This window comes from Orbicella faveolata, unplaced genomic scaffold (genome assembly GCF_042242905.1).
Source record: "Orbicella faveolata isolate gen_17 unplaced genomic scaffold, um_ofav_v1 contig_4, whole genome shotgun sequence".
NCBI lineage: Eukaryota > Metazoa > Cnidaria > Anthozoa > Scleractinia > Merulinidae > Orbicella > Orbicella faveolata.
Genome location: NW_028301569.1, coordinates 2500941 through 2524530, shown reverse-complemented (window position 1 = coordinate 2524530; position 23590 = coordinate 2500941). Strand labels below are relative to the sequence as shown.

The window sequence follows — 23590 nt, the reverse complement described above, 5'->3', positions numbered from 1 at the left end:
TGTCGAAAATAATCAAAATGGCCAAGTTTGAGGCCCCCATCATTAAAGAATGAGATTTTATGATGGTCTGAATTTTTAAAAGAATAAGAATATTTAATTGTATGGAAAAAGTTGTTGGAGACCAAGGTCTTGCTCTCCAGCAGCATTTTCCATACAAATTCTCTAAATTTTCCGAAAATTCAAACGGTCATATAAACTTACTCTTTACTGCCAGGGGTCTCAAACTTGGCCATTTGGTTTTTTCGATGCGCTCTTTCCATTTCTGGCATTCTTCAAGTTATAGCCCATTAAAAAATAAAAATTTTCTAGGAAAAATTTGGTCAAGTGACCCCAGCTGCAAAGGGCCTATTGTCGTTCATATCGTTTGCGAATTTATCAAGGTACTCCCAGCGGGCCTTGTTGCATTCTTTCTTCAACAAATTACCCGCCTTTTTGTAAGTGGACCACGATTCATCATTATTACTAATCTTAGCTTTTTTGTACAATCGCTTCTTTTTCTGTACTATTTTAATTATCTCAGCTGAAATCCAAGGGAACCGGCGATTTCGCTTCTTTTTCTTTTTTGGAAGACACTCGTCAACGGCGGTAAAAGATAAATCGGTCCACGCACTCCAAACTTCATTCGCATCATTTAAAAGAAACGTACAATGTGTTCAAACAATTCATTTAAGCATGACCAGTCAGCCTTGTTGTAGTCATAAAAGTTTCTTTCGGATGATTTCCGATTAAAGGGGTGAACATTTACATTAAATTTAGCAGAAAGTTACCGCCAAGTTATATTGGAGTTTAAGAAAACCACGACGGCGACGGCAACTGCAACCAGTGGCGGATCTAGGGGAGGGGCCCGGGGGGGACCGGTCCCCCCTTACTTTGGGTAAGAAAAGAAGAAACCACAGAAGGAAGAAAAGCCGGCAGGGCAAGCAAAACAAAACCGCCCCCCCCCCCCCCCTTCTCCCCCTTAACTCAAGGTCTGGATCCGCCACTGGCAAGGTCACTAAACAAAAGATTTAATAAGCAGAACAATGACTGTGCACGTGAGTTGTAATTCTTGGTACATTTCAACAACGTGAAATGACCAAATTCTGCGTTGTCTGGAGAACGTGAACCACGACGGCTAATTTTTTAAATTATTTTTATTGCGAATTAATCGATGTGTCCTAGATTCAGTTTCGTGATAACTTTGACAGTGATAAAGAAATTAAATGACTCTATAGTACCACGAGATTCGTAGGTAAAATATAAACTCATTTTTTAAATCGACGTTATCCTCGACGTGACGACGTCGCCGTCGTTTTCTCAAACTCCCTAAATCCTAGCCTGCGTTGCAGCCGGACGTGTCACAAAATCTCCGGACTATACCGGCGGTTTAGACTGTCTGCGACGCAGGCTACCTAAACCAATTTCAGAGTCCCTAACATTACGTCACGGGCTTGTTATCGCTGGAAGACTGGAAACTAGTCCGCCATATTGTCGAAACACCTTCACGTGGTAAGGGAGCAGAACATTTAGCATGGTTCGACCAAGTAAGTTCTGGTTTTCTCACTTCCGCTCAGTGTATTTTTATGGTGCTAATGTTTAATCTCTCTTACAGAAAAACAGAGCAAGAGGATGACAGCTCACAAGCGATACAAAATACAGCGAAAGGTTTCTGCATTGTTGGAATATTAAAGATCCCCTAAAAGCGTAGAATAAGTGTCCTGGTATAGTTATTTGGAAAGTTAAGCTTAAGCTTGATTGTACACGAGTAACGATAGTCTGGATTGTTTAGAGATACTGCTACTCGACATCTGTTACTGCTCGAAATTCGCTTGTCTTTTGGTCGAAAGCATGGTTCGATAGACATCCTAGTAGAACGTATGGTCAAGGATCTTGCATTGACTGACTTCGGGAAGACCACTGAAAGCTTCAGGTTAACATTTCCACTTTTCTCCTTGCAGGTTAGGGAACATCTTCGAAAACAAAGGAAGGAGGCCAAACTTAATGGAAAATCAAAAAGTATGATTTTATTCTTATGGAAATTTAAAATTTTGCAGATAGGTAATAGTTGTTGGTTTTGGTTGAGTGTCATGAACTCCATACCAAAGCAATAAGAACACACGTACCAAACATTTGTAACCTGCGCCAAACACGGGAAAATGGGTAGGACCAAGTTGTGTCTGGTATTGACTTCATTATCATTATCTTTATTAAGTTGGTAAAGCTGGTTAGCTACTACGCCAACTTTGTATCTGTTTGGCTGGGGTGGTAGAGCAACTGCTTGAAAAATATATAATTTGAGAATTCAAAGCTTTTTTTTAACCAGGCATACAAGTATCGGGCACAACATAATATTTCTCTATGTTAGGCTCATTTTGGAGCCCTGCATCCTGACAATTATAATGGCATAGTCCCTTAGTGATTATGATCTTCTTACCAATTAAGTTCCAGTCTGGTTGTAGACCACTCCACTCTACTCTGACTGCTCTTCTTGATGCCATGGATAACTGGTATCTTAACATCAATAATGGCTCAACAAATGTTACTCTTTTCATTGATCTTAAAAAGGCATTTGATACCACTGACCATGAAATCCTTCTGAGAACTGTATGGTTTCAAGGATAGCGCTCTATAGTTGTGCAGAAACTATCTTTCTCAGAGAATGCAGGTTATGTTGCTAAACAATGTTAAGTCAGAATCCTGTGCTTTGCACTGTGGAGTACCCCAAGGTACTTGGTTCCCTGTTTTTCTATTAGCTATTAATGACTAACTTAACTGCAATCTTCTCTCAATTGCTTGAATGTATACTGATGATGTAGATCTCACTTTTCTGCTTCATGTAACAAATCATGAAGTGCTCTCTTCAGCATTAAGTCATGACTTAATCGCTTTCAAACAATGGCTACATGCTAATTGTCTTCACTTTAACATTGTCAAGACAAAATGTGTGTTCATCTGGACCTGACTTAAAATATCACTGCTTCTCAATCAACTTGTCATTAGTCTTGATTGACATCAAAGCAGAACCTGGTCATGAATATTATAAATGCCTCGGAGGCCATCTAGGTGAACCCCTCTCCTGGGACTCCCTTATCTCGAAAGCCATTTAATTGAGGTGGAAAAAGTTTTTGTTGCCTTTAGAAGACTGAAACCAATACTTCCCTAAAATATCTTGACATCAATTTATATATCTCTCAGTCTACCACTCTTTGATTATTGTAGTGCTGCGTGGGGATGTATTGGTAAATTTATTGGTTAATTCCTCAGTCTCAAGCTAGAAAGGTTCCAAAATAGGGCCTCTTGCGTGATCTGTCTGGGATGTTAGATTTTCTCAGATTCTTTGTGATCTTAACTGATCAAGCTTAAGTGATGCGCGAGATAAGTTATGTACAAGACTATGATTAAACAGGTCCCCAAACACGTTTCAGAAAAATTCATCTTTCCAAACGCCAGCTACATATATAATCTCTGGGAATCTAGACATAATAACCTTTTTATTCCAAGACCAAATGAGAAGCACTCAGAAAAGAACTTTGCCTACTGAGGAGCTACCTTGTTGAATGGTTTGTCACCTAAAACAAAGCAAGCCTATACATGTAGTTTATGCTCCTTTAGGAAGAATTCTTTCTTGAACATTTTTAAATATATAAGAAGCCATAGTTAGTTTAACCTTAAAAACGTTTTTCACTTACGATAATCTTTTACAGTCGGACCTCGATTATCCGTACCTTGATTATCTGGATTTCTCAATTATCCGTACTTTTTCTCTAGTCCCAATTTTGTCATGAATATTTATTAGTCATGATCAAGATCCGTAGCAATATTCTTTTTAAAACTATAGCATTGAAAAGTGCAGTCAAAAGCAAGTTTGTTTTGCTTTTGAAGAGCAAAAGCAGCGCTCACACGCGTTGTAACTAATGAAGAACTCTTGAATGAGTTCTGATTAGCTCAGAGTTGAGTGGTTCAAGTTATACAGTAGACCATTTTGTTTTCCAAACGATTTGTAAAAGTGTTGTTTCACGATTAAATGTTACTTTATTTAAACAGTTTTGTTCTTCATTAATATTCATATTTTCGATTATCCAGTCCCTCGATTATCCGGACTGTTTCGTCTAGTCCCAACGAGTCTGGATAATTGAGGTTTGACTGTGACACAAACTGCATCTTGATGATATTATTTCAGAACAGAAGAAAGATCCAGGGATTCCTAATCTTTTCCCTTTTAAAGAGGATATACTTAAACAGGCAGAGGAAAAGAAAAGAAGGGTATGTATACTTAGGCACATGTATGCTCATTTCACAAGGCTGTGGACATTTCAGAGTTTTAAATGAGGAAACTATTAGCAAATACATATTAATATAATAATAGTTTGGCTTACATGTTCATATAAGTTCATGAAGATTTATTTAACAATAATCAAAGCTGGGAACAAAGTTGATATGCACATGCTGACAACCACTGTCCACTAACATAACAAAGAGAATTTTTTTTTCATTTTCATCATTTCACCTTTGTTACTAACAGTTATACTTTATAGCATAAAATAATTGCATCAAAAAGTAATTCTTTGTATTTAGTTAGTTATGCTTAGTAAGAAGGCTTTCCTAGACAAACTTGAGCACCCATCTGGTAATGCAGGAAATTGTAATCTACAGTCCAACCTCCCATAAGCAGACACCTTGGGGACCAGAAAAAGTGTCCATTTAAGAGAGCTGTCTGCTTTAAGGAGGTCAAAAATGGAGTGTGCAAATGTGGCTGGGACCATTACTTAAGTGTCTGCTATTGGGAGTTGTCCACCTGTGGGAGGTGTCCCCTAGTAGAGGTTCCCCTGTACTCAGATTACATCATCATTATGGGAATAAGAATTCTATCAGACAAAAATCCATAAAGAAATTTGTCTGGGCAAAAATTAAATTTGGTTGCATTGATTAAATCAAAGTCAGCAATTTTACTGTTTCAAATTTTTTCACTCTTGAAAGTGCACAAGTTCAAAACTGCTTAGAAAATCTTACTAGTTTTGTTAAAAGCTTGTTTTTGTTGTGTCAAAAATATGAAGTTAAAAAAGATAATTTACAACATTGATCATGACATGAAAGTATAATTGTACTAAACCCATTATACATTGTGTACCTGTTGATAATGTCAGTACATGAAGGATAAAGGTTAATCTGAATAATTGGATTGTGCATAGTTAATTGAGGGAATGGTTATGAAACCTGGCAAAGTTCTTTGTTGTCTGTTTTTGTTGCGTGTTATGGGGGTTGACCCTACGTGATGGCCTCATGGTTAGTGCGCTTGTCTCTGGATTGAGCGGACTGGGTTCGAGCCCTGGCCAGGGACATTGTGTTGTGTTGTTGGGTAAGACACTTTACTCTCACAGTGCCTCTCTCCACCCAGGTGCATAAATGGGTACCGGCGAACTTAATGCTGGGGGTAACCCTGCAGTGGACTAGCATCCCGTCCAGGGGGGATTAGAAATAGTCCTAGTCACTTCATGCTATGGAAACCATGATAAGCTCCAGCCTGGTGGGCCACTTGGCTCATATGCAGACTTTACCTTTACCTGCCAAAAACCTGGCAAAATGCAAAAGGTGGTTATGTGTGCTCATACAACTAACCAATAGAAGCATTGCAATAATGTTATTCATGCGTAAAGTCAATGAACATAAACAAAATATTTGCAGGGTCAGGGACCTTTCAATATAAATCTTAGCCTGTTTGTTTGCTTCTTTGATGTTTAATGGCCTTCCTAACCCTTTCCCTATATTATCTATGGATTGTGTCTGTGGGCGGCACAATGCACTCACAATTGCTACTTTAAGGAATTTAAAATCCGTGTGCTATGTATGTAGTATGGTCTGAAGATGGTATAGAATAATACTGAAATACTGTAGCATTCCTAAAGTACTGAGCCCCCAAGTGCACTCGCCCTCGCTTGAAAATGAGGTTAAAAAATTATGGCCAACATTAAATCCTGAAAATAACAAGCCAACCTGCTCCCCCCCCCTCCCCAAAAGTAGAGATATATTTATTACCAGTACATCTATATAGCTATTAATTTTTTCTAATCAATAGTCAAGTCAAAGTTATGTTTGGTCAATTGATCATGATAATTTTTAACATTATTAAAGACACTCTACAACCAGGGAAGTTATTGCTTGTGCCACAAAACATGAATTAAATCTCAATTCATGCTTAATCAGGTCATTTTGCACCATGTACAAAGAAAACATGTAGAATTTTCATCAACTAATAGGAATGTCCTAACAGAAACTTTTCTTGAAGTTAAAAAGGAAAACTTATTAAAGGGAAAATGGAGAACTTACAGGGAAAACTGTTACCTACAATCAATTTACATGTTCTGCAAAACACTATATAGCATTAAACTCGTGCCTCTGTCTTTTCATGCTGTGCAAAATTGTTTCTGGTTTATATAATGTGACAAGGGAGGAAGCTCTTAGTGCAATCATTTTGAATGCATTATTTGAAAATTCACTTGAGTTTCTAATTTTCTTTGCTTCCACAAAACAGGACAAACAGTTTTTTTCTTGCATGTTTGAAATTGTCTGATCTCCAAACGAAAACAAAATGTTGCAAGCTAAGGTCGTAAGCATTTTAGCGAGATTCTGTGATGACATTTGGGAGCTGTGGGAGGGTTTTGTAAAGATTTGCACATCTGAAGACAGCAAGGGGAGCATGAGCGGGTGCTGGATGGTGCATACCAGTTAAGGGTAATGGTACATTCATATAACGACAAGTGATTTTTAAAAGGGTATAAAATTCTCTGACTTCCTCGAAGTTGTGAAAAAAAAAACCCTTTCGACTTTGCTCTGTGTTTGTCTTAGATTTGAGGAAGCAAAGACATTTAAAGATTCAAGCAAGTTCTCAGATTGCATTCAAAATGTTTCCAACAGGATTGTATGCTCTGTGTGGATTGACAGTTACCTTTTGAAGTATGGTACTGCTCTAAAGCTTTTATAGTAAAAAAAATGTCACAGTATTTTTAATTACAATTTTATATCATGATCCATCTTAGCAAGAAGAGGCAAATGAAAGAAGAAAGCAGAGCAGATTAAAAGAAGTAAATAAAAAAAGGAACTTGGAGAGTCTGCAAAAGGATGCACTAAAGAGAGGAAAGGAATTTGAGCGAAAGGTAATTGTACAGCTGAATCCCACTCTTTCGAACTCTCTGGGGAAAAGAAAAATGTTTGAAAAGATGAGTGGCAGGAGCTCAAAATAAGTCAGCATTTAACATGAAAACACATGGCAATAAATAATAATATACATGTAGCTACTATAAAAACTCGGTTACAACACAAGATTAATTTTATTGGTTGCTAGACAAGATATAAGTGTGATGAAACGACCATACCTGTGTTTTCGCTGACATTTTCTTAATATGTTATGTTTTTAATCCTGTTACGTTATCAATGGAATTTGAACTAATAAAAAGGGAAAAAAAATCACTTCGTTATCAACATTGTAAGTGGGGGGAGAGGAGAACTTACCTCGTGTCCCAACTTTTTTGTCTGGGATTGTAGGAGTGTTTCTTTTTTTTTAATTTGCTCAAACAATTACAACAATTAAAATTACACTACAGTTACAAAAAACAGTCTACGGAGTATGTATCTGCACATCTAGGAATTTGAAATAACTGAGAAACTTGAAATACCTGATAGCACACGTAAATGATTCAGTTAACCTACAATGTATACATGCACATGATCCAAGGGAAATAGTTTTGACTTCAAAATGACTTAAGTTCAGTAGTTTGTATTGTGATTGTATGATTTGAAAGGTCTACGGTCATTGTTAGGAACAGTTTTGCATATTGCACAAAATATAAACTTTATAATGTTGTAACCTTAACTTGAAATTCAGTCGCTCCTACAGTAAGACAGTTACATGCATTTCACGAAAATTATTTTCATCGCTGTTTTTTTTCTTGATTGACATTGCAGGAATGTTTGATTTTGATTTCACTTTGTGATAAGAACCTTTCAATTAATTTCTTAGGAAGCTATCAAAGAAAATTCTCTGTCAGATGATTATTCTGGGGGAAGATTAGGTGAGTGGAATCCTGCCTAGTACATTAAGTCACCTATACATTAAGCCATGTGTACATCAAATTGTTGTCCTTGTACTAACGTCTTTTCTTGTTCATTACAGAGGGATCCCTCAAGGCATATTATAGAGAATTTAAGAAGGTAAATGCTGTGTTTTGATGATTTCAGTTGTACACAAGTATACATGTATTTGTACTCTTTGCTCAGCTGCACATTCATCTTGCCCTCTGTTCATAACAATTGAATTAATGCAGCTATGATTAATCAGGTTTTTAAGTAACTGTTGTATGTCTTTTCAGCTTAAGGACGTTCGCGCAAACATTTTCCAACATAATAATAATAATAATAATAATAATAATAATAATAGTAATAATACAAAATATTATATATAGGGTAAATTCCGTAAAATGTTCAAATGTGCTTCACAATATAAAGTAAGTAAAACTGAGACTTTTACCACTGTAAGATTATGAGTTAGTTATGTCAGAAATTTAAAAAAAGTGGGGGTCACCGACTTCATTTTGGAGGGAACATGCCTGGAGGAACACCCTAAATCTGAAAAAATCGGGCTTCGTTAGCGAATAAGGCCACAGTGTTTATAAGCCCCAAAATGTTGCAATTAGATCTTTGAAGTGAAATGTTCTCTTCCAAATATTATTTAAGTAGACCTATTAAGTGAATTTAATCAATTGGTGAGGTTCCTTAAAGAGCAAGTTCACATTTAGCGACCATAGTTTCATGCGTCTTGCAGCCTCAAGATGGTAGGAATCAATGTCTCGTGGACAGAAATCTTGATTTTTTTTTTACCTTCCCACATTGATTTTTTGTTCATTTTTGGACAAAATGGAGATAATTGTAAATAAAATCTGTTTCTGGAAAGAAAAGTAGGGGTCACTGAAGGTCCAAGATCGTAAAAGCCAGGCAAAGCTGTAGCAATGGCCATTTGCACTATCATTGTTCATTTTATTACTTAGCGCGCACTCTCATGCACGACGAGGTGAGTGAATTTGTGTGCACCGTAAGGATGCACAGAAACAATAATTAGTGTAAACATCCTTAAGACTAAACTTTAGCTAAGACCTATAATAACAAAGTTGGAGTGTCGCAAGGGCCTTCGTGTATATACAACAGGCTAAATAAATAAATTGTACTATTGTGCATTGTGTCATTAAAAACTAATGGAATATGAAATTTTGCACACTTTTTTTTGGCTTTGTTTTTAATTTATTTATTTCCACAATTACAACAAGTACAATTCTTTTTTCAACAATTAATGTACAGAAGAATGAATAAAGTTTGGTTACAAAAGTTAACAATGACACCATATTGAATTAATTATGAAAATAGATAATGTCAATTCTTTTCTACATACTTATTTAACTTAACAATTTTCCTTAATAGTAGCGTTTTCTGACTTTAATTATTAGATAAAATTGTTTCCTCAAAAATCTTCCACTTTTCTTTAAACAAATTCGTTTTATTCAATTTGAAATATATATGTTTTTTAGTTTCATATTTAATTACCAAGATTCTTCAAAAGTGATTCAAGAAAGGTAATGTTTCTTTACATCGACAAGTCCACAAGAAAGATTTTCCTAAAATTACTATGTAATTAAATAGATCCATCTCCTCCTCAAAAGACCCAACAATAACATCACAATATGTAAGCAAGAGGCTTCTGCAACTCTTGATTTTACTCAAAAGTTTTTCATTAACCTCATGCCAAAAAGAATTTGAAAAAGAACAACCAAACAAAATATGGGATATGGTTTCTGTTAGCTGATGACAGAATGTGCAGTTGGGATCAGAAACGTATCCTATTTTACACAGGCGGTCATAGGTAAACAGAACAGAATTCAACACTTTGTACTGAAAGGAGCGTAGATATGGTTCGTTAGCAACATTCACTGGCAAAAGAAATGCCTCGAAACTTGCTTGTCATCTAGGCTAAATTCGCTCTTTAGCTTAACTCATTTACTTGGCTTTTCCAATTTTTGTTTTATAAGAAAACAATAATAGTCATGACATTTAAGACTTTCCAAATCAAGAATCACCCTAAAATTTGGTATGTTGGCACACAACTTAAAAGGAATAGATTGCCTTAGGCCTGTCACCTCTGAGAACATTAAAAGACTCGATATTTGACTTGTCAAAGAGCAGATCATTTGTATATTTAGTAATCATATTAAAATAATGCTTATTAAAAAACACTTTCACCATTGATTTTGATTTCTTTGTTATCCAAAAGATAGTTAAGGTAAGACTTCCAGAAACCTGACGAGTCCTCATCTGTTATTTGCATTAGCCAGCTCAACCTCAACGCTTTTATCATGGTTTCATAATCTATCACTTTGAGGCCACCTTGCTCATAGGGTGCATACGTTGAACTTCGAATAACTTTATCTTTCCCATTCCATAAAAAATGAACAAGTAAATTGATAAATTCTTTTATAACTTCAGACAGAGTGCTTATCACCGAGCTCGGGTATATTAGTTTTGGAAGAAGAATTGCTTTTATAATATTGACCTTGCCATGAATTGACAAACCCCTTGACTTTGATAAATTTATTGCATTTCTGATGTTTTTCAGCCTTTGCTTAAAATGTTTCTCCACCGGTATCTGTTCATCATATATAATGAAATTCCTAAAAACTTAACGCAAGTTTTCCATTTGTCTCCAAGTGGTTCATTTTCACAGTTCTGGAGGGAGCCGATCCACATTGCTTCTGTTTGCACAACGTTAAGTTTTAGTCCAGAAACTTACTCAAAACAATCAAGCAATACAAACTAAGCTTGTGTGCAATCTAAATCTGATAAAACAACGGTTGTGTCACCAGCGAACTGCAGCAGTTTAGTTTCTAAATTGTTTATTTTTATTCCTTTAATATCGTCTTGGTTTCATATAGCAATCACTAGGATTTCAACAGCAAAGACAAAAAGGTAGGTAGAAAAGGGTCCCCCTGCCTAACTCCATGCTCTATCCTAAGGTAGTGAGAGCAAAGGCCATTGTTTATAATACAACTTTGAATATCTTTATAGAAAATATTTATCCATCTTATAAAATCTGGCCCAAAACCGAATTCATTCAAACATTTTTCTAGAAAAGTCCATTCCAAACTGTCGAATGCTTTCTCAAAGTCAATAAAAAGTAAAATTCCAGGTAATTTCTTAGCGCTTGTATAGTCCATTATACCAAGAATTAAGCGTATATTCTCACTGATGTTTCTGCCCGGGATATATCCTGACTGATTATAATGTATTAATTTAGGTAATAGACTTTTCATTCTTTCTGCAATAACTTTTGAGGTTATCTTTGTATCGACATTCAAAAGGGAAATTGGCCTCCAGTTTTGAAGATCACAACAATCTTGGTCCTTTTTCTTAATTAATGTGATTACAGCCTGTCTTTGTGAAGGGCTCATTTCTCCTTGTACAGAAGATGCATTGAAGCATTCAACTAAAGGATCCCCCAAGAAATTCCAGAAAGTCTTATAGAAATCTATAGGTAGACCGTCATTTCCTGCCACCTCTTTTGTCAATGACTGGTTTTAAAGGACAGTTGAAGTCTCCTCCAACAATGATATTTTCAATTTCGTCCAAATTGTTTTTCACAATGGTTTGCAAAAGTGACCAATAAAAGGTAACCAATTCATTATCCCGATTTGGAGCGTAAACATTAACTAGACAAGCAGGTTCTCCACTTAGAAGAACTTTAAGCGTAATAAATCTACCATTAGAGTCAACAATGGATTTTCAACTGTACAATCAAAATTATTCCTGATTAGAATTGCCACCCCTCTCGCATGTTTAGCCCCACGAGAGCAAAACAATGTAGCACCCCATTCTCTTTTCCACGTAACTTCATTCCCTTGAGTGGAATGTGTTTCCTGCAGGAAAACAATATGCGGTTTTGTTTTCTAAGCCAAGTAAATATCATCTGTCTTTTTCGAAAGTTGCTGATGCCTCTCGTATTTAAAGATATAAGTTTACCCTTAACAATTTTTGATGAAAAAAACATAGAGAACAATCAAAATGAAGGAGAAGAAGGATCGTCATGTATCTATAATTAAACAACCATCCAAGTACAATCACTGAAATCTTCCGATAATAAGAGCCATTAAGTGACAACTTTGAGCTATATGAATAATGTGATGTCTGCAAAATTACCATTAAGAATAAAGCGTAAATAAATAAATTTACTGCAAAAGAGTTGTTCACAAAATTTGTGCTTGTGCAGCTTTGCACGAGCAAATGGGACCACAAATTTTGCATATTTAATGTACTGGTATTGTAATATAAATTGAATTTATATTTCTCCTTTATATTAAGCTTCTTGTTCAGAGTTTTCTGTAAGCTCCGTAATTGCCACCAAAAACGTGATGTGGGCACTGAGCCATGACAGCAGCACTGAAATATTTGACAGCCGAGGTTAAGTAAAGCTCAGTTTTTCCTCTGAAAATGAAGTGAAAAACCCAGCATTCGCTGTTCAGTACCTGGGACAAATTGAAAAGAAATTAGAGATGGCACAAATGAAGGTCATAAAATGTTTTCTTTCAAAAATATAATTAAAATTAGTTATTATTTTTATCTCCAGTGAATGTACGTGTAATTTACTTAGTTCTTTAAACACAACGACACGCAACCCAGTGCTTGGCTTGCACATGAACGATTTTCGAGAACAAATAACTGCAATGTATTTGAAAAAAAGAAATAAATAAAAGATTTCTTTCAACAATAGCAACAAACTTTGCAAGATCTTACACATTCTTTAAACTCGGCAGCTGTAAGATGTTTGTGTAAATATTGAAAGTGAGGTATAAAATTGGCGAGCTTATTGAGCAGGAAAGTACGAATAAATACATGCACTATTTCAAGGCTTTATTATAAAGCGAAACATTTGCAAAATGTGTCAAGTTTAAGTTTGATTGTATTAATTTTATCACTTGTGAAATCATGAATGAAAAACCCAAACTATTGCAAAGGTTCAAAAAGTCAATGATAGTCCACTCACTTAATCAGAAAAAATTCTGAGCTTAAATCCGCGGGCAACTTCGCAAAGTATTACAGGCTTGCGCTTGCAACGGTTACCAATCACAAGCTTCATCACGTTCACTGAATTTCACGCCTAGCACTGTGTTAAAGCCACTCAAAACTTGTCTTTTAACAAAATAAATGTCAAACCTCAATCTAGTACCTTCAATGCCAGCAAACTCTTTTCTCAGTTGGGTTTCTCATCTGTTTTACATATGTGGTTGACCACAAAATGAGAACGTTTTTGACATTTTTGATATTTTTTTTCAAATTTGATATGGATGACAATGATTAAACTGTTCAACTAGCACAATACATTACATGTATGTTTCTCTCAGTGAAATTGCTTTTCTTTAACAAATGAACTTAAAACCATGATTGCTTAAAATACACTGAAATGCACTTTTTAGAACCCCAATTTCAAAAATTTCCCGGGGAGGCTCCTGGACTCCCCAATAAAAGGTAGTGGTTGGTCCTCCCTCTTCCACATGGCTCTGATAAAACCACCCCACATCTTTTTATTGGCATTGTGCTCCGCCTACTCAAAGTTATTCTCCCTGTACTTCGAATTCGCAGGAGAACCCTGCTTGTTTAAGTATAGAAATTGTTTGGTTACTAAGTGTTGTGTGAACACTACTGCACCACAATCTCCTGTCATTTCTGTTGATATTAATAATTTCAATTCAGTAGTTAGAATCACTGCAGTCTATTGTCTAAGCCAATGGGAATTACAGTATTGTTGTTTCTCTGTTCTTATCAGGTTGTTGATGCTGCAGATGTTGTTCTGGAAGTGTTAGATGCTCGTGATCCTCTTGGCTGTAGATGTCCACAGGTGATGATCTGTTATAGATCTTAAGTTTCTATCTTCTCATTGCCATTTGAGCTTGTGTACTGTACATACAGTTGGTGTCAGACATGTAGACTTGATGAAGATCTTGGAGTGTGAGCACAGTCACTGTAATAAACAGTAATCTAAAGGCAAGACTCTTGACCTCTCAGTTAAAGGAGAACTGAAGTCAAAAACTGTCATGTTTTGTAACACTTTTTTTAGAAAGCCTAACATAAGTAAAGTCGAGATTAGATAGTTATTCCTGTCCGTTTCTTGGTTTTCGCGAGAAAATTAGGTTTGAAACTGCCTATTTCCCGCTTTTTGGACCTTTTCATTGCGGGCCCGTAATGCGTGTCAGCGGTTGGCTGTGACGTATGATATGGGGAACACTGATTTCGTAAACAAGAACAAAACAAGCGATATGAGCTGAAAGCTGTCGTTCTGTCGCGGATTTCCGTTGCTATTTTCAACATGAGTGGTGTACAGCCATTTCAGTTTGAGCCAACCTATCCTCCTGGTGAAGAACCAGTTGATTCGGAGGAAGAAGGAGACGAAGGGGACGGCGAATTAGCCAATTTTGATGTTAGAGTTGGAAACATCGAATGGTGCATTTGTGGGGGCAATTGTGTTCCAATGTCGACGGCCGATGAATGTTTTTGCTGTCAAGAATTGGAGGCCCTCAATCAAAAGTTTGACGAGTCGGGGGTTGAATGCATAACCGACCACGCAAAGTTTAGAATTGTATGCCTGGATACGGACGTGCTAAATACTGCCCTTGTAGCAATTCACAACGCACGCTGTAATCCCTTGCCGGAACCCATCGAGAACAGGTTAGTAGTTTTGAAAATACAGCCGCAAAAATTATTTGTTCATTGTATAATTCGCATATTTTTAATCTCTTCTAGAACATGGCATTTAGCAGCCTACCGTCAGTTTACTTGGTGGGTTCATGGCGTACTGGGAAAAAAAAACCGGCGAGTGATTCCAGCGTGCGTTGTGAAAGCAATTAGAAATGAATTTCCAGAGGAGAGTGGTGAATATGCCGGATTCAAACCGGCGGAAATCGATTTAAGTTAAATTTTCGAGACAAGCCATCGTGGATTTTAGCATGCTTTATTGATATTGATTTCTACAAATTTATCAATTGCAAAAACAGTACTCGTCTTTGGCTAATACTCTTATATTGATCTCTACAATTAACCAGTTTTATTTTCCAGTAGTATACTGGTTCTTGTAATTATTTTTTCGATTTTCAACAAGTTGTTCAATCCACCTTAGAAATATTTATAAGTAATAGTCATGATGAAACCCAATATGCATGGTTTGTTTTTATTAAATTTTGATTTGAAATTTGAAAGAAATATATTGCTTGCTGTTGTTTTCAATGGATTGACAGGATGTCATGTATTTAAGAAAAAATAATGTTAATCATCCATGATCACAGGTATTTCGATCATTTGATATATGACCTTGCATCTTGCCTATTTGAAATAAGCACATGTTATTCAGTGTCTTGTTTGTTTGTTTTTTTAATTTTTTGCTATTGCTCTATGTAGTTACTAAGCAGTTTGCAAGCAACGCTTTTATGAAAGACTTTTTAGCGGTTTGGACAGTTTTTCTGTGTCAAATTATATGGAAGCTTACGGACACAGAGTAAATAGCTCTTAGAAGTGTATACCACATGTAGTCTCAATCCAAACAAGCCATTTCTATTCCAAAAAAATTTTAATAATAATGGCTGTAATAATTGCTGAAGGACTGACTGGGCAAGATGGCTTTTTATTATATTGTTCAGCACACCAACATCATTGCTTTAAATAACCTAAACTTGGCAACAGTTTGATTTGAAAGTTAATTAAATGAAAGTAACTTTTCCCAGAACAAACCACCAAAAAGGTAAGATTTTTTTGGTGTACATCTACAAAAAAATACCAAAGAATAAGTGAACACTTGCTCGAAGCCCTTCAATAACCATTGCATCAAATTAATTCAAGTATCAGAAAATCTAGATGTGTGCCTTGCAATAACGTTTGCTTTATCTGGTCGAGGAGTGCAAGCAATGTTGCGTGGAATATGTGGTGCTGTGAGAGTGGCACTTCTTTCAGCAACATCTTGACACTTCCTTTCAACTATTGCATCCAGCAATGGGCGCACATGATCCCTTGTTGTCTTCTCCATGATTGGCTTAGCAATCCACTCCTTACTTCTTTTGGGGAAGACCACCTTGAAACGAAGCTCTCCCTTGGTTTGTCCCCTCGAAGCAGTGGCATGGTCTCTGCTGGTGTTGGCATTGTGGTCAAGGGCTGCTAGCTGTGTTCGAGCAACCATGCCCTTATACCAAAAGTGCTGCCGTTTGGGGAGGTATTTTGTCTGGACGCTGTGATACACCTCCAAAGATCCAGTGTGACAGCTGAGTGTCAACTGCTGGATGTCTTTCAGTAGATTTTTGTCAAATACTACTTCTTTTAATGCCTCATGTGCTGGTGAACCCAGCCTTAGCCATCTCTTGGTTCTGGCCACATTTCTTGGGATGGGTGGGTGGGGACATTCATGATAATGATCCGCACTGTCCCAGTGATGGATGTTGGCAGTGTTGTGGACAATTGATATCCACTTCTCTCGTAAGAGTTCCTTGTCCCCATTGCATGTGTCGGCACACCACCAGAGATGGTTGGAGACTGACTTGATCCAGGGAAAGAGATCACCACAGTCCTTCTTCTTTGCCTTTTCAGTTAGTTTTTTAGTGACACTTTTTGCTAAATGCCACACATCAAATTGGTGATCCACATCAGGGTAGATTCGTTTCATATCTGACTTAATGCTTACATGGCGATCAGTTGCCACAACCTTCACTTTAGCTCCTTTACCCTGGATATTTTCCATGCACCTTTTAAATCCTTCTCTCTCCATAGCATTACTGCTGGTCACTTCACTGACCTGAACAATTTGGAAGTCAACAATTTTGTCGCTGCTTTGATCAATCATGGTGTAGGTGCCATATTTGGCATTATGCCCTGGGCTGTCGCAGCGACCATCTCCAGAAAGCCACAACTCTCTGTCTTTCAACTCATTAAAAACAGAATTTTGTTCTCCCTCCCAAACTTCATTAATTACTGGAAATAAATATGAGTCTTGAATGTTACAAAACGTTTTCTCACTGAAAAAGCATAACCTCAATATTTCAGCTAATGTAGCTATCTTGGTGTAGGTGGCTCCACTTAGAAGAATTGACGAGGACATCAACAGGTTTCCAGCAGCCATCCCTTTGATCATTGGCTGGCTGTTCCAGAAGTAGGTGTGGCCATTTGTGCACTTAAGTGTAACAAGCAAGAGAGAACCCTGGGTAGATTCATGCCTTTTTCTTATGCCTGCACCACACTCAGGGCATCTTTTAAAAAGCTTAACTAATTCTAGTTTGAACACAAGGAACTTAACATCATCTTGTGGGTTGACAGCTTTTGAGTCTTCAGTTTCTGACTGTGAATTGTTTGAGTGATCTGACATTTCATCATTTTCCAATGGCACGTAAGATGGATCCTTTTGAGGTGAGTTGTCTGGGGTGATTTTCTGTTCATGAGAAGGGCCTATTTCATCAGGAAAGATCACTTCCTCTCCGTTAAAGTTTTCATCAGTTTGAGTGCTTTGGTCACACAGGATCACATCAAATGAAGACTTGTATGTTTGGGACTCGGTTGATTTCATCATAAGTTGTGCTCCTCGTGTGTTAATTTGACACCCAACATCACTGGTAGACTTATGTGTCAGTACACTTGTTTGATTTGCTTTCGTCGGTTCTACATTAAGTTGCACCAACGGCCCCTCCAATGCAACCTCACTACAATCTATGCCCTGGGTATTTAGACAGCCAACTTCCTGGTCACATTCACTTGAGGTACTAGCTACAGGTTCTGCATGTACACCCAGGGAATTTTGAGGGGCAGCTGCCGAATTACATTCAGTGAAGGTACTAGGTTCCACGACATTAACAGGGGAAGCATGCTGCGTCGTGGTGAGTGATGCAATATACTGCAAACCAAAGCAGACATTCCGTGACTTAGTGTTCAGCAATTGCGTGAACGTTTCCCCTACATATATGTAAGATTAGAAGGTACTTCGAGTTGCATCTAGCTAAAATTAATACAGATTCTTACCTCTTTCTTTGCCCTGTCATGCAAACGGTTTTCAGACGATAGTCGAGGCTTCTTCCTTGACCGATGGACAAAAATTGTTGGTACAGCATCCGGCTTCAATGTACGTTTTGCTTTCAACCCAAGTAGTTCTGCTTTAAGATCACGTTCAAAGCAGTCAGGCTCGAAGTGATCGGAACACAACCGAGTATCTTTGGTAACCACAAAGTCAACTCGGGATATTTTTGCTAACCACTCTTGCAAGAGAGAACCTTCTGTAGGAAGACGGTGGAAACTTATTCCATGCTCCTTGCTAACAGACCGAGAATCATTCGAGCATCCAACAGCACAACAATACACCATTACGACGGAACAGAGGAAACGATCGATATGCACATAAACTGGGTAGTGAGTCTTACGAAAAATGGACAGCTTTATTTAATACAAAAAGATTGACGCAAGACCGGAAAAAAGTCTGCCTGAAATATTTGAAAAAGGTGCGATAAGACATGAACAGTTGCGAAAGGAAGGTGACGTGCATTGTAAATCGATCTCAGTAGTTTACGAAATTGCAATCATGGGATTTCCGTCGAGTGAAGCTCTGAACTAACTCGAAATGTAATTCAGTCAAACGCTAAAACTGTCGCAACGCTAACTATAGAAGCTTTTAGAAGCTGACAAGGAATAATTATCCAATTAACTAAAAAGACACAAGACCTGGCAAATTCAATGTTTATTTCAAGCTCAGAACATATTCACTCACTACAGCTGTCGAAAGCTGCTTTGAGTTCTCTCACTATACTAAGAACAATTTAAGTAAACAAATATTCAAAACCAGGTGAATTTCATAACAATGAAAAAGGAAAATAAGTAGGCTCAATTCAAATTACCGGAGTAAATGATCCTATGCAACATACTTCGTGCGGCGGGTGTTTCTATCAAACGCTCGCAAATCATTTCGGTTGCGGACGAAAACTCAAGCTTCCATGTCCAAGTTGAAACATTCCAGTGAAGATATCACGTACAGGACTGCTTAAAGGCATCTTTCCATGCTAAATGCTGCAAATCTTTCTTACTACACTGACCAACAAGGTCACCATCACTCAAAATCCTTCTTCTGTTTTTAAGTCTCTCGCACATGTTCCCCATATCATACGTCATAAACTACTAAAGTAACCGCTGACCCTACCGTTCTGAGCCGCAATGCCAATAGTCTAACATCACAGTAAAAACTATTTTTTTGAAGTCAAAACAAGGCCGAAATGGCAAAAAAAAGTTTGAAACATCAATATACTAGGTCTAAACTATAAGAAAAAAAATACTTGATTTTTGCCTTCAGTTCTCCTTTAATAAAACATGTTTTCTGGTCTCAAGGGTATTCTGTTACCTGAAGTTTGACATGTAATATTATAGTGACCTGTAAAGTAGACCAATTTGCTTATGTACAAACTTCAGCCAGACACTTAATGCACCTCAGTACCTAGGCAGTCCCTCTATTTGTAAGGAAGTAATATATAGATTTAGGCCAGCCTAAAAGCGTAGCTCCTGGGCTGCGTTGTTCAGAGCCAAATAAACCAGGAGAAGGTAGAATTTTGATTTCAGTTTTCTAGCTTTGCGGCACGGTTTTGTGTATATTGTTTGGCCTGTTTTGAGTTTTAATAATCACTATATACACAAAAGAAAGCAGCCAAAAAACATTTGTATAGAAAAAAAAGTTATAATTCGGTTAACTTTTAATCCTTGGTTAGCGTTAACCGGCTTCCGAACAATCCTGCCCTGTTTTCTACAAGTTAACCTGAGATGAGCCCGCGATCCAATCGAAAACCAGCACTTGGTCAGCGGTCAACTTCAAAAAAACACGCGACCTCGATAAGCTGTAAACTTGAGCCGGCGATATGGTCACGTGATACTGGTCAGCAGATACCTTGTTTTGACAGGTGTCAATTGATCATAACATGGATGTCCAATATCAAAGAAGTACACAGTAAACCAAGACTGCATGTCTCTGTCAACCTATTATTTGGAGTATGGCGGCCATGTTGCACGACTCCGTCGTCGTCATCGTCGCCGTCGTGCGTACGCGCCCACGAGCAATACCGCTAGCCATGATGACCATGAGAAAATCAACTCATGGGTTTCCATTTCTCTCCTATATGAGTATGGGGCTCCGCTTGGCGGCTCTTTGGGCCGCTGGAGCTCCGCTATTATTTCAACCTTGTTCCCAGGGTCTCTCATCTTACCGCCCCCTGGAGCGAGCGAAGAGAGACCCTGGTTGGGTCTGGTCACATGCCTCCCAGAATCTGGGAGATGACAATTCAATTATTGAAGGGATGGGTGGCCTAGTAGGAATTTTGTCTATACTTAGCCTACGGGAGTTCGGGAAGTGTTGTCACCAAAGTAAACCAAGAACGATATGATGTTCTGCAGCAATGTCCGGCGGTAATATTCTGCAAACGCCAAGGAAAATTTATCCATCACCTGATAGCGGAAATCCATGTCGCTGATGGTTGCATGGTTCAGTGAAGGACGTTACATATTGTGAAAATCTCCTCACGAAGGCGAATGGAGAATTACACACCGCAGCCGAGGCTGTGTATGGAAGATGTTTGGCTCATCTTTACCTCAGAATGAAGTGTAGGTCTTGTTACCAGCAATTAAATAATTTTAGAGAATTAAGGGCCTTTTAAATGATCACTGAAAGCCAAAGTCACTTCGAAAGGAGCGAAAGGGTGAAAAGATTTATTGAAGTTTCACTGCGCCGTCGGTGCCGCAAACTTTGCTGAGCACGAAGGATATAAATACAGCGAACTCGTTGCGGTATACATTTTGCCGTCATTGCTGATAAAATGGATTTATCTTCGAACGAAACGAGGCTAGAAAAAGAAAAATATAATTTTTATTGTGTCGTTAATAAATTAGTGTACGTGACACCAATGGTTCGAGAGAATTGTGCACATTTTCATTTAATTCTTGATCTCTCAACCTTTCTTTGCTTCAAGCGTGTTTCTGAGGGGCTTTTTTTTGTGCCGTGTTATTAGAAGAAATGGAAATTATAAGTAGAGCGGAGTCGTTTGATTATGTTACAGCATATTTTTAGAGGTCGTAGGTCTGCATGGTTTCCGCTGTTAACTGCACGTCGCTTCTCAGAGTTTGACACCTCTGTAATTTGCCATGCCGTGCTTATACTTTGTTTAGGTTCGTTTCTATTGCAAGATATGTTTTAAGGCTCTAAGTATTGGCTCTCCAGGGACAAAGATTAAAATATTCCGTGAACATATTGCTTACTTGCTTTCTATATTGTGACGCTGCAGGTGACGCCGGGCCCGGCTATTTGATTGGAACTGTTTCCAAGCACAGTGTGTTGCACGAATATCATATTTATCTTCGTCCAGCTTTTCTTCAGAGACCGCCGTAGCTTTACTTTGAGAAAGCTATATGTTTTCCTAGAGACGTTCTTATGTTTTTTCGCATCAATTTGATCGAGTGCATTCAAAGGAGAAACAACAATTACTACGGGATGAAATTGCGCTGCTCGACGTCCACAGTTAAAATATGAATGACTCTCCATAAATCCAGTGGGTAAGACGACAACACTGAAAATCACGACCACTAAATTGCCTCGAGACAGACTTGCTTAACCTTTAGGTAAACGTTGGAACAGATATTATTCGAAATTTCAGCCTGAAAGCTAAGTATTGATAAACGCCGCGGGTAATGTGGCGGTCGCAACACGCGACAAAGCTCAACGCGACAAACTGCTGATTACAGAGGACCCCTCCCTGACGTTCTCAATTGTCAAAGTGGCATGTGACCAGACCCAACCAGGGTCTCTCTTCGCTCGCTCCAGAGGGCGGTAAGATGAGAGACCCTGGGAACGAGGTTGGTATTATTTTGGGAGAAGATTGAGATATTATTTAGAGTAAGCTGAATTTCTTTATACAGAGCTGCAAATTTGCAGTGAAATCAGTGAGGTCAAGTTCAAAATATACTTTCTGTTCAAAAGCAGTACACCACCAACAAACTGTAACATGCAGTGATAAAACTGGAGCTGCTCAATGGGGGGAGGAAGGAACAAGGGAAGGGGGGATAGTGTTGAAAATGAGAACCCAGAGTGGAGATAGGTTTTTGCTTTCCCCAAAAGTGGAAGGTGAGGGAGGGGAGGAATGGTGGGGCAGTTCCTCTGGACCCCTCCCTTAGATATGTCACTGACTGCTTTGTTTCTATACTTGTTCACAGGTTGAAGAGTCAGTGCTATCATCAGGAGTCAACAAAAAATTAGTTCTCATTTTGAATAAAATAGGTGGGTTTATAATATTAAAACATATTTTTGTCAAATTGTTCAGTTGATGACAAATTTCTAAATGTTACAAAAATTATTTCATCTCAGACCTTGTTCCAAGGGAAATTGTGGATCAGTGGTTAAAATATCTTCGCAATGAATTTCCAACAATAGCTTTTAAGGCATCTACACAGAGTCAGAAACAGAATTTGGTAAGTGAATTAATAGTTGTTTATCTTGTTTATTTTCTGCTTGTAACGATTGATATATTGTTACAAACTGTAAGCTTCAGAGATACAGACAGAGAGATTTAGTTTTCAGCCTGCCATGGTGATATCTAGTAACTTATAACATTAATGCCCCATTATTTGGTGACCCAAGTGACACATACAGTGGAATTTACCTGTCTGTAAGCAGATACTTTCAGTTTGTCGTGGTCTGAGTCACACACTGTACATACTGTACTGTATGTGTAAATGTAAGTATACTGTACATGTGAGTATGTACATAAGACTATAGTAAGTATGCCTCTTACAGAGATTTACAGGCTTTCAAGGTCTTTTTCCATTCAAAACACATAAAATTTATGCTTCTGGCCTTAAAATGAAAAGAAGAAGTAGTATTTTATGGGCTTGGCTAAATCTATATATTAAACTTAACTGGACACTTTTTGACCCCAAGAGTGTCTGGTTGTATGATTTAAACTGAGAAATGTAAACATGTAGGTGTATATACTTAACTGTTTGAATGCAAATTGCTGTCAAGACATCTAATGAAACCATTACTTAATATTTTTCAGCATCAAAGTAAAGTTTCTTCATCATTAGCCTCAGCAGACCTGCTAACAAGTAGTGCTTGTGTAGGAGCGGACACGCTTCTCAAGCTCCTGGGCAATTATTGTCGTAACAAGGATATCAAGACAGCTATTACTGTTGGAATAGTTGGTATGTTAACATCATTTGAGATGTTTTTGTATGTTATTCACAATTTTTTCAGCACAAAAATTAGCGAAATTAATAAACAATGTTTCAACATTGTCAGATGGCATTGTCAAGTAAACTTGTAGGTTAGTTTTTGCATTATATGGCCAAACATGTTAAGTGACAAGAAAACGTGAGTATTACATGTAGGAAACTATGTTAATTAAACAAACAGTTTTGCTCTGATTGAGTCTGACTGAGTATTGAGTACTGGCTTAGGGTGGTTTGATTCAGTTTTGTCTGGACCATACCTAGCATTTTCAATTGGCGTTTTACCAACCTTCCCTTACTCTGATCGATG

The 23590-nt window shown here is 37.6% G+C and overlaps 3 protein-coding genes across 4 annotated transcripts in view; 2 read left to right on the top strand and 1 right to left on the bottom strand.

Moving 5' to 3' along the window:
• Window positions 1–1400: 1400 nt before the first annotated feature.
• The window catches only part of LOC110064040 (guanine nucleotide-binding protein-like 3 homolog), a 39657-nt gene continuing 17467 nt past the window's right edge, over window positions 1401–23590 (top strand). For both annotated transcript variants that reach the window (XM_089275971.1, XM_089275970.1), the window contains exons 1-11: window positions 1401–1523; window positions 1592–1644; window positions 1938–1995; window positions 4160–4242; window positions 7014–7130; window positions 7994–8045; window positions 8147–8184; window positions 13835–13906; window positions 22267–22330; window positions 22418–22521; window positions 23109–23253. In XM_089275971.1, coding sequence (XP_089132097.1) covers window positions 1511–1523; window positions 1592–1644; window positions 1938–1995; window positions 4160–4242; window positions 7014–7130; window positions 7994–8045; window positions 8147–8184; window positions 13835–13906; window positions 22267–22330; window positions 22418–22521; window positions 23109–23253 — 799 coding nt within the window. In that variant the 5' untranslated portion in view covers window positions 1401–1510. The remainder of the gene's footprint in view (window positions 1524–1591; window positions 1645–1937; window positions 1996–4159; window positions 4243–7013; window positions 7131–7993; window positions 8046–8146; window positions 8185–13834; window positions 13907–22266; window positions 22331–22417; window positions 22522–23108; window positions 23254–23590) is intronic.
• Window positions 13944–15264, top strand: LOC149100923 (P2X purinoceptor 7-like). The gene is made up of 2 exons (XM_089275978.1): window positions 13944–14733; window positions 14809–15264. The coding sequence occupies exons 1-2, from the start codon at window positions 14375–14377 to the stop codon at window positions 14978–14980; spliced, it is 531 nt and encodes a 176-aa protein (XP_089132104.1). The 5' UTR covers window positions 13944–14374; the 3' UTR covers window positions 14981–15264.
• Window positions 14997–18422, bottom strand: LOC149100922 (uncharacterized). Its single transcript, XM_089275979.1, has 2 exons — window positions 18055–18422; window positions 14997–17929 (listed from the first exon to the last, which is right to left on the bottom strand). The coding sequence occupies exons 1-2, from the start codon at window positions 18391–18393 to the stop codon at window positions 15893–15895; spliced, it is 2376 nt and encodes a 791-aa protein (XP_089132105.1). The 5' UTR covers window positions 18394–18422; the 3' UTR covers window positions 14997–15892.

Excerpts from the sequence above, each read along its gene's own strand:
- LOC149100922 (XM_089275979.1), bottom strand. The coding sequence starts at position 18,393 with ATGGTGTATTGTTGTGCTGTTGGATGCTCGAATGATTCTCGGTCTGTT. Across the intron at positions 17,930-18,054 it reads ATGACAGGGCAAAGAAAGAG|TATATTGCATCACTCACCAC; the intron begins GTAAGAATCTGT and ends TTTGGTTTGCAG.
- LOC149100923 (XM_089275978.1), top strand. The coding sequence starts at position 14,375 with ATGAGTGGTGTACAGCCATTTCAGTTTGAGCCAACCTATCCTCCTGGT. Across the intron at positions 14,734-14,808 it reads CCGGAACCCATCGAGAACAG|AACATGGCATTTAGCAGCCT; the intron begins GTTAGTAGTTTT and ends AATCTCTTCTAG.